At 38.5% G+C, this 10,006-nt stretch overlaps 1 protein-coding gene across 3 annotated transcripts in view; it reads right to left on the bottom strand.

The window, feature by feature from the left end:
- The window catches only part of PHF6 (PHD finger protein 6), a 47,552-nt gene that overhangs the window by 4,583 nt on the left and 32,963 nt on the right, over positions 1 to 10,006 (bottom strand). For all 3 annotated transcript variants that reach the window (XM_045882765.3, XM_045882731.3, XM_045882749.3), the window contains 2 exons: positions 9,175 to 9,279; positions 6,457 to 6,590 (listed from right to left, as the gene is read on the bottom strand). In XM_045882765.3, the coding sequence (XP_045738721.1) occupies positions 6,457 to 6,590; positions 9,175 to 9,279 (239 nt within the window). The remainder of the gene's footprint in view (positions 1 to 6,456; positions 6,591 to 9,174; positions 9,280 to 10,006) is intronic.

Below are 10,006 nucleotides of genomic sequence, written 5' to 3'. Positions count from 1 at the left end.
GACATCAGGCTGTTCTGACAACCTTTTATGTGGGTATACACACTGTTTACTTGACATTGATTGTTTTTAATAAAAAAGCAATGCGCATTATTAGGACAAGGGTTTAGGTAGGCCAATTAATGTGTATGTACCAATATGTGTTTTATAGTTAGCCACCCCACCGTAATCAATGGGTGAGCTGATCTCAGCTCAGTTTTAGGTCAACGATATACAAGATGACAAGATGGAACAATGCTTTAAAAATGTTCAGTGGGTGCCCTCTTGTGGTCAGCAGTAGGTAAGACATTCATATACGAATTCTGACACACATGACCTAAAACTAGGTTTAATATGAAGAGTTTCTAACGTGTGAGTGGAATAAAAGGCAGGGAGGGGGTTAGGGAGCAACAATAGCAACTGACTTCCGACCTAGTTTTGCTTATTTTTTTATTCTTAAAACATTTTCAATCATTTCCAAAGAACTATGGAGAATTTGTACTCTTCTTCAAACGCTACATATTGGGAATCACTTAAAAACAAACCAACCACCTGAGTTCAAATATCAAGAGTGAATTCCTTTATAGTACACCTATAAAGTATCTTCCTCCAAAATACAACCCGAATTGAGCCTTTGAGCCAACTTCTAAATTACGGGGTAGAGAAACAAGGTGAATGGCATCATGAAAAAGCAAAAAGATAAATCTAGAATGTGGGACTTTCACAGGACAACTTATCAGAGTTCTGCAACAAGTAGGGGGGAAAGGCAGGGTGGAGTGGGATTGCTCTATATTGAGAGACTTATGAGACATATCCATTAAGTGCAATGTAGGGATCTTGTACATACTGAGATTTGAACAAATCAGGTCTGAAAAGGCATTTCCAAGACAACTGGGGAAATGTGAACGTGGACTTGGAGATGACACTAAGAACTTCCTCTTAATTTTACAAAGTGTGATAATGGCACACAGATACGGATGTATGTAGGGATACAATGACAAGAGGTGTGGGGTTCTGCTTTAGCAGATGTCAGAAAGAAAAACAACAGATGAAAGCACATGTGACAATAACTCGGGAGCTGCTGAGATGGGGAGCTGCTACGCTATCCTATTTTTGTATACTTTTGAAAACTTTCAATAAGAGGTTTTTCTAAAAGGATGAGCCCTTTGTTGTTAAAACAGATTTTAATCTTTTTTATGGGATCATTTTTCACTTCCATAGGCCCATTATGTATCCTTCACCAATCTAGACACCAAGACCACAGCTGTCAACCAGTCAAACAAGATCCCTGTCACGTAATTTACTTTTTTATGGTGGGGGACTGACTTTTTAGAAACATACGTATTTTTTAAAGTTTAGTAATACAATAGAGACAATAAAACAGGATAAGCAGAATCACTGTGTAATCTTCCCTCGCCTTTTTAAGGAACAAATACATTTAATCTAATGAATAGATTAATGTAATAATTTAATGAATATATTCAGGATCCAGAAGGAGCCAGTAAAGAAGGAAAGCCACATGTAGGAGAGGGAAGCCGCTTCATTCAGAAGTATTTCTCCTTGCATTTCCTCCTATTTGTGCATTCTTCTATCCCCAAACTACTTGCATGTGGACTCTCATTTGAACTCAACAGCCTGTGAAAAAATCTGGAATCTGCACCATAAGCAGATTTTAGAAACAAATTTCAATGTGAAAAAATAAAAAGAGTAATTCAAATCATTGTGGATCCCAGTGTAAATATTTTCTTTAGAGATGGTCACTGCAATGTGGTTTTCTAATAGCTAAAGAATAAAAACCATCTGAATGTCTAAAAAAGGAACTGATTAAACTGACAGACCCATACGATGGAATACTATGCAACCAAAAACTGTTTAATGTCACAGAAAAATATGTCTCAGGTACAGCAAGTAGAGAACAGATTATAAAAGTGTATATAAGAAAATCTTAAATGCACACACGCAATCACATAAACGTCTAGAAAATATTCTGAAAGATTTAGAATTCTCTCTGCTGGTAGAATTAAAGTTCACATTAAGCTTTTTCCCCCTTATCTTTTTCATTTTTTTCCCAAAGTGAAAATGGATAATTACAATATCTTAATAGAGCTGGAATTTAAATACAGTAATTTTCCACACATCTGATTTTAGATGTTTAGCATGGGCCTGCCATTTTTAAGTTATTAATGCTACTTTAAATAATGGATTGCTTACAAAAATATTCAACCACTGAACTATATAAAGAATACAAAACTGCTAAACGGTAAGTTGTATAAAGAATATAAAATCGCTTCTCTTCCATCCCCATGCAACGAATGAGGTAACAACTGTTAAGTGGCTCAAAATCTTATGTATATAGACGCAACTTGTACAAATGTATTTTTATATGCCAACATAGATCCCACAACTTGGTTGTTTCACCTTACTCGACCATGGAATACCTCTGCATGACTCTCCACACGGATCTACTTCAATCTTTAATTGCTGCATAGTATTCCATTCAATGCACGTACTAAAACTGGAGTCTCTTGATGGACATTCTGTTTGGGGCTTGATTTTTGCTATTGTGGGTGAAAGGCTAAAATTCTTTTCCCATTTCACCTTTGGTTAACTCTAGCTATATTCCCTTGGCAACTGAGCAAAAATTGGCATGGTGCGCCCACTTCTTTACTAAGCTGCTACCCGCCCAGCTGGTAGACGGAAGCTGGACTGGGAGAATGATGTTCTGATGAGCCTATCTCCGGCCCTGTGTGGTGTAACCTGAAAATGACCTATGCCTATGGAACTATCCTGTAACAGGTGCTCGCTCCAGTGGGGTCGGCGGCTTTGAAGGCAGGGTGGGTCCCCTGTGGACCCACCCAGTGTGAATCCAAACGTACGGGGCCTGTGCTCTCCCCCGCTGACGCCATCTGAGCTAACCTCACCAACCTCAAGCACAGGTGAGTAAAGAGGATGCCCTAGTGGGTAATGAGCGCTCATCAACGGGCCAACGGAACTGCTCGCACATACATCTTTGTGCTGTTTTCTGCTCACTTCCCCGCAGAAATCCCTACAAAGCAGACTAGTAGCAAAATACATACGTTACTGGGCTAAAGGTTGTGGTCTCCAATGCTCAACTGCTCTCCTAAATCGCACCGAGGTACATTCCAACTCACCATCAAATGCGAATGCCCAGGTCTCCGGAACCTGGCTGGTAATGGGAATCCTACTAATCTTTGCCCATCAGATAGGCAAAAACTGGTAAGATCTTGTTTTAATTTGCATTTCTTTCATTACTAAGGGTGAGCGGCTTTTCACGTACCTATAGCCCATGGCTAGTTCTCCTATGAACTGCCTTTTCATGTTCTTTGCCCATTTTTCCCCCCTAAACTGGGCTGTTTTTCTTAAGGATTTGGAGTTCTCTTTAGCCTAGTTTTAATGTAGTCAAAAATTCCAAGTTTCCTATCATGCTTAGAAAGGTCATCTGTACTCAACAGATTCTAGAAAATTTCTCCTACATTTTCTGTTTTACTTAGGGTTAGGTTTTTAGCCCATCGAGGATATATTCTGGGGTACAGTCTGAGGTAAGGATTCAAACTGTTTTCTAAATTGAGCCAACTATATATACTGTGTAGAGATCAGATACTGAATAATCCAGATCTAGTACCACCGAAATTACCCAACGAAGACCTGGATCTGTTTCCTGTGATCTTTGTCACTGAGCTAGTACCAGTTTTAATTACTAGGTGACGGGGTTTGGTATCTAATGAGGGATTTCTTCTCTTGATCTCATTAAAATTGTTCTTGGCTGCACGTGATAAAGACTAGTTGACTACCCCAGTACCTATTTTCCCCCCTTCCCTTCATAGCATTGAACCAGATTTGGGTAGCAACGTGCCTGCCGGGGGTGCATTTCCCAGCCCCCTTTGGATAGGTGACTAAATCCTGGCTAATGAGATGCTGAGCAGAAGTGTGTGTGGAACTTCCAGGAAGGAGGATTAAAAACCCGTCAGCTGGAGGAACTGCCACTTTGTCCTTCCACCTTCCTTTGCTCCCACTTTCTCCTACTGCCTATGGAAGGACACCCCAAGGATGAGAGAGCAGAAAGATGGTAATCTGGGTCTCTGAGGACACAGAGAAGAGCCTAACACATCTGCACTGCTCTCCTTGGGACCTCTTGCAGGGAAAAACAAATTTCTGTCTTGTTTAAGCTTCTAGTTCTTCCCTGTTCATGAGGTAACTTAATCATTACCAGTAGAAAATAATATCCCATTCACTCTTCTAGATAAAACCATCAACGTTTTGTATTTCATTAAAATTGTATTTGATGTATAGATTAATTTGAGGAGAATAGGTATCTTTCAGTGTTGAGTAACTTTTCATCAAGGAACATAATATATTTTACTATCCATTTGGGTCCTGTGTAAAACTTTTTTTTTTTTTTTTAAAGTTTCAACTTTGGTGTGCATATGTGTGTGGGGAAGGGGTGGAGGGTGACGTTTTTCCTTTCCATTTTCTGTTACTGGAAAAAACTAGTTTTTAAAACTTCATCTCATATTCAGCAACCTGAGCTTTTATTAATTTTAGTAAATGGAGTTGGTCCCTTTGGATTTTCTTGGTAGACAATGACATCAATAACAAATACTGACAATTTTATTTTGCTCCTTCGTGGTATTTATTATACATTTTTCTTCCTTTTCTTGTTGCACCGGCTTAACCCTCCAGAAGAATGCTGAAAAGTAACATTGGTAGTTGGTACCCTTGTCTCGTTCCTGGATCTGAATGAAAGTGTATTGGTATAGTGGTTCTCAATTATGGATGAACATGAGAATAACCTGGGGAGTCATCGAAAAACTTGGTTTGGGCCTCAGTCCACTGAATTTAAAATCTCTGAGGGTGGGGCCCAGACATGAATATTTTTAAAGAGGGCCCTATTCACCCTCGGGTAGTTCTGAGGCTCAGCCCTGGTTAAGAACCACTGTCCCTTTACTTTAACACTAAATAAAGCTCTTTGCTGTTGTCTTCTCATAAATGCTCCATTAGGACTCCTCGCTTCCCAAGGGCACTCTTGGTACTGCACTTTAAAATTCAGAAATGGACGTTGAATGCCATGAAATGCCTTTTTACCATCACCAGGAAGGTGATAGGATTTTTCTTTCTCTATGAATGACAGTGGATCACATTAATATATTTCCTAATTTTGAACAGTCTTTAAATTTTTAGAAACAGCATGGGATTTGATTTTCTAACATTTTATTTAGGACTTTGGTATATTATTTATAAAAGTAAGATTGGCCTATAGTTTTCTTATTTGTTTTTGTTTTAAATGCTATCTTTACCAGGTTTGGTCTCACAGTTATGTAAAGTTTTATAGAATGAACCAAGTTTTTCATCTTTCGCTATGTGCTGGACCTCTCTAAATAGTACTGGAATTCTCTGTTCATTAAAGGCTTGATAGAACTCACTTGAAAAACAGCTCTGCCTTTATTATTAAACAAAGTTTGGCAAATTTTATAATATAGCACTAGCACCTCATCGAGTCACCCAAATACATGGTGACTGTTTATATAAACTGCTTTGTACACAGAATAGTAGGGTGTTTACTCATTGGTTTATTGCATCCTGGGAATGTAAGGAAGTGCTTTACAACTCACAAAGGCAAGTCGAAAAATCCACGGATCCCCACCAACTTATTCTCCATTCAATCAAACAAATGGAACCATTATAGATGCACACTGATATGGAAGACCCAGAAAACAGAGGGTAACGTGTAATCCCAAATCTCCAAACCTTATGCCTTCATCATCCTTCCAAGAGTGTCTTTGGCCTTCTATCTTCACAAATACATCCTAGTCTAAGCTACCACGAATCCTCACCTGGACCCTGAGCAGGAGCCTCCTAACTCACCTTCCCATTTGCACCCTTGCTTCTTCTGTCCCACCTTAGGGACTTGCACAGGCTGCTCCTTCTGCCTAGAACACTGTCCCAATGCCCACCTTGATCTTCGCCCAAGAAGATCAAGCTCTTCAGCTCACGCTCTATTTCCTTAAGGACATTCCTAAACACTCTCCCAGTACAGACTAAGTCAAGTCCTCCTTGTTACATGCTCTCTTAGTGCTTTGTAACGTATCCTTTCTAGCACTTGAGTAGATTGTAATCGTAGATTTATTTATGTGGCCATTTAATATGTCTCTCCCACTAGACTACAGGCTTCACGAGGACACAGTCTGTGCCTCTACTGATCACTCTTGTATGCCCAGCTCCTAGCACAAAACCTCGCACTTAGTAAGCATGATGCATATTGGCTGAATGAATGCGAATCCAGCGATGTGTTGTCAGAGGAAAATGCCAATCGTCGTACTTGTTTCGTTATATAGAGTCCTAAGTATTCTACACTTGGCTAAATACCACCTAGGAATAGTGACCAAGTAAACTAATGCCATCTATTCAAGGGCAGTTACTTACTGACAAGTTTAAGAAAATGGACAATTGTTGTTCTCTTACTTGTAAATTCCTCGTGACATATTTTCAATGTATTTAGCTTTGTCTTGTACTCCACAGTGGTAATGGTAAGTCTTAACACAGGCTTTTATTTCACATCCAATAGTAGCACCGGGCTGACTGCAAAGTGTACATTTCTGTTTAAGGGAAGAGAAAGAATAATCATAAGCAGTATTTCAAAGTTTTTGCAACCTTATTTATTCTATTTTAGCCATATTTCAGCCAAACATTCTAGTTTACAAAGAAAACAGCCAGTTTTCTATGGAAAAAGAGTACACTGAACTTACTGTTTAGCATATCTGTTAAATCATGCTGCAATTTAAACCATACTTTGATAGACTTCCTGATATTAAGTCACTCCCTGATGTTTCCATTATTTACCTATATTAACCTTCGAAGATCTGACATCTAAACATAAATAAGACACTCCTCATTACTGCCAAACACAAAAGAATTATATTCTATATTTTAGTGGTTGGCTTCTTCTCCTCCGTGGAACTAGTTGCTTTCCTACGATGACTAAAGAATGAGAAGACAGGAAAGCAATTCCCCACCAAGAGGGATTGCTACCAAGTAGGTAAAAGGGCAGAGGGAGACTAGAGGGGCTTGAAATCTTTTTAAGACATCACAACCTGGCCTCGATCAGCTTTGCCTCAAGAATGTTCTGAGATTAAAAGGTGGTTGTTGACGAAAGGGTTTCATAGTCAAATAAGTTTGAGGAATGCTAGTTTTAAACAGATTGCTTGATTGCAGAACTTCTCACAGGCCTTCTGCAAGAAGGAGGGTATGGTAAATAGTTCCCAAATTATTGAACTCCAGATGCCCTTGTATTTTCGGAGGGGTGGGGGAGCATTTTGATGGACTACTTTCCCTTAGAGCACACTTGGTAAAGTGCTAGGTTGGTGTTTACATGAACATTCAACTGCGCAGAGGTGAACTAAGTTCACCAGGAGAATTGAATTGTTACCCTAGTCACCTGTTTGGACTTCAGCTGTACGACACAACAACACTGCTTGGTATGGTAAGTTGAAGAGATTTTTCCCTTACATTTTTTTAGTACTATACATTCTGATTTAAAGGAGTTTCATTTTTAAAAGAGTAATCAAAGTATCAAAACTGAACTGGATTTAAATGGAACAGATAACATCAATAATCTTCACACCTTCAAAAATGCAGCTCCCAAGAAAGGGTCATCTCTAATGGATTCAGATAAAGCTCACCAACGTCTGAAACCACTAGATGAAAGACTGAAGGGGAACTTCACAACAGAGGGGGGGAGGGATTAGACTCACCACCTGAATCCAAGGATCAGACATTATGACTAGTCTGATGTGATAAAATATGGATGATACAGTCCCACCTGTGAAGTATTCTTACCCCCAAAAATCTTGAAACTGAATCTAATCAAGCCTTTACATCTAACTTCCACTTTAAAAGAAAATCTGGCGGATAGAGGGACAAGTTAAATGGCATCATGAATAAGCAAACAGACAGATAAAACATATGGGATATTCTACAGGACAATTAATTCATTTTCTTCAACAAGCCAATGGCATACGACAAAACAAAAACAGAAACAACAAAGACAAGGAGAGGGGGAAGTGCCCTAGGTTACATCAAGGATATAGAACCACCAAATGCAATGTGTGATCCTCCTTTGGATTCTGATTCACACAAATCAACTTTTAAAAGATACTTTTGAGACAACTGGGGAAATACAAATACGAACTGGGTATTAAATGACACTGAGAACTCATTGTTAATTCATAAGGTGTAATGACATTGTGGTTAGGTAAGAAAATGTCCAACTTTTAAGAGATACATACTGAAATAATGTAGAGGTGAAATGATATGAAGTCTCAGCTCTGCTTTAAAACACTTCAAGCAACAAGAATAAAAGGCATAGATGAAGCGAGTGCCGCAAATTCTTGATAACTGATGGGTCAAGGTGATGGACAGACGTGTGTTACTAGTCTTTCTAATTTTGAGATGGTTGAAAATTTTCACAATAAAAAATTTTTTTAATTCAAGTCATCTCTAGAGACAATTGAGGTCTTAAAAGATTTTGCATTCCATTGACATTTTATAATATTCATCAACTGTAAAGGAGTAAGTGATCAATAAAGATGCCAATATTTCTTAAAGCTATTTATTAGTAGTTCAGTATGTTTAAAAACATGAGACTTAGGCACATTTTATAAAGAAAACTTTAAAGCTATGATAAACATTTTAAGAGACATAACTGTGTATGTGAACTTTAAACAGAAGGCTCTGAAAAAAATCTTTTCCTTTTATTTGAAAAAAAAAAAAAAAGAAAAAAGAAGAAAAAGAATGAATAACAACATGGGGAAGTTCCCGATGCTCTATTAGGATTATGGAACTATTCTTTAAGCAAGCTTAAATAATATTAACATTTTGAACTTAGTAAGGTGTGTCACATTCACATCTTCATTTATTTTATTAAAAGACCCTCAGATACCCTGAAATATAAATCTCAGTGTAATTCTCTTAAGTAATGAAGTTACATAGAAAGAGGAGTAAGTTCCAGAAACATCAGCATCCTTTATTATATTACAAATAAGTCAAATATATACTTGCTTTAACATATGAACTACTTTATATTAAATGTTTTAATGACTGGATAAATTTGAGATGTGTTCTAAATTTAAAGCAGAAAGTCAGAGGAGTAACGTTGCATAGCATAAATATAAAACCACAGACCATTCTTTTTCCTCGCTTAATCTCCTGAAGTACAGTTTTAATATCAAAATCTCCAAATTCTGCTCTTGATGTTGTTGTGAGCTGGACTGTGCCAGAAGAAAATAACTAGAAAAGAAAAATGCAGGAACATTTAATGTTCAGAATCCTTGTGAGAGAAAGATTAAACAACAGAATAACAAATGTGTTCTATTACTTCAATATCCTGAGAAAGAGAACTTTTCCTTAAAAGTCAAGTACTGACTCAAGTATTTTTAATATATTCACCTGTCTGATTAAAATATAACCCAAAATAAGGACAATAGGTGCGCCTGGGTGGCTCAGTCTGTTGAGCCTCCGGCTCTTGGTTTCGGCTCAGGCCATGATCTCAGGGTCGAGGGATCGAGCCATGGGTCAGGCTCCGCACTTGGTGGGGAATCTGCTTCTCTCCCTCTCCCTCTGCCCCTCTGCGTGCGTGTGTTCTCTTTCTCTCTCTCAAATAAATAATCTTTAATTTAAAAAAAGGACAGTAAGGGGCGCCTGGGTGGCTTAGTCGTTAAGCATCTGCCTTCGGCTCAGGTCATGATCCCAGGGTCCTGGGATCAAACTCCCCATCGGGCTCCCTGCTCAGTGGGAAGCCTGCTTCTCCCTCTCCCACTCCCCCTGCTTGTGGTCCCTCTCTCGCTGTCTCTCTCTCTGTCAAATAAATAAAATCTTTTTAAAAAATAATTAAAAAAGGACAATAAAACAAAACTAATGTGTGGAGCCACACTCCAGTGTGGAGCCAAGATTAAATATTTCATTCAGGGCGCCTGGGTGGCTCAATCGGTGAAGCGTCTGCCTTCGGCTCAGGCCA

Source organism: Mirounga angustirostris, unplaced genomic scaffold, assembly GCF_029215605.1.
Source record: "Mirounga angustirostris isolate CCGP_5_RB_7025 unplaced genomic scaffold, mMirAng1.0.hap1 SCAF_11, whole genome shotgun sequence".
In the NCBI taxonomy this organism is placed as follows: Eukaryota; Metazoa; Chordata; class Mammalia; order Carnivora; family Phocidae; genus Mirounga; species Mirounga angustirostris.
This window is presented reverse-complemented; position numbering and strand designations above follow the sequence as displayed.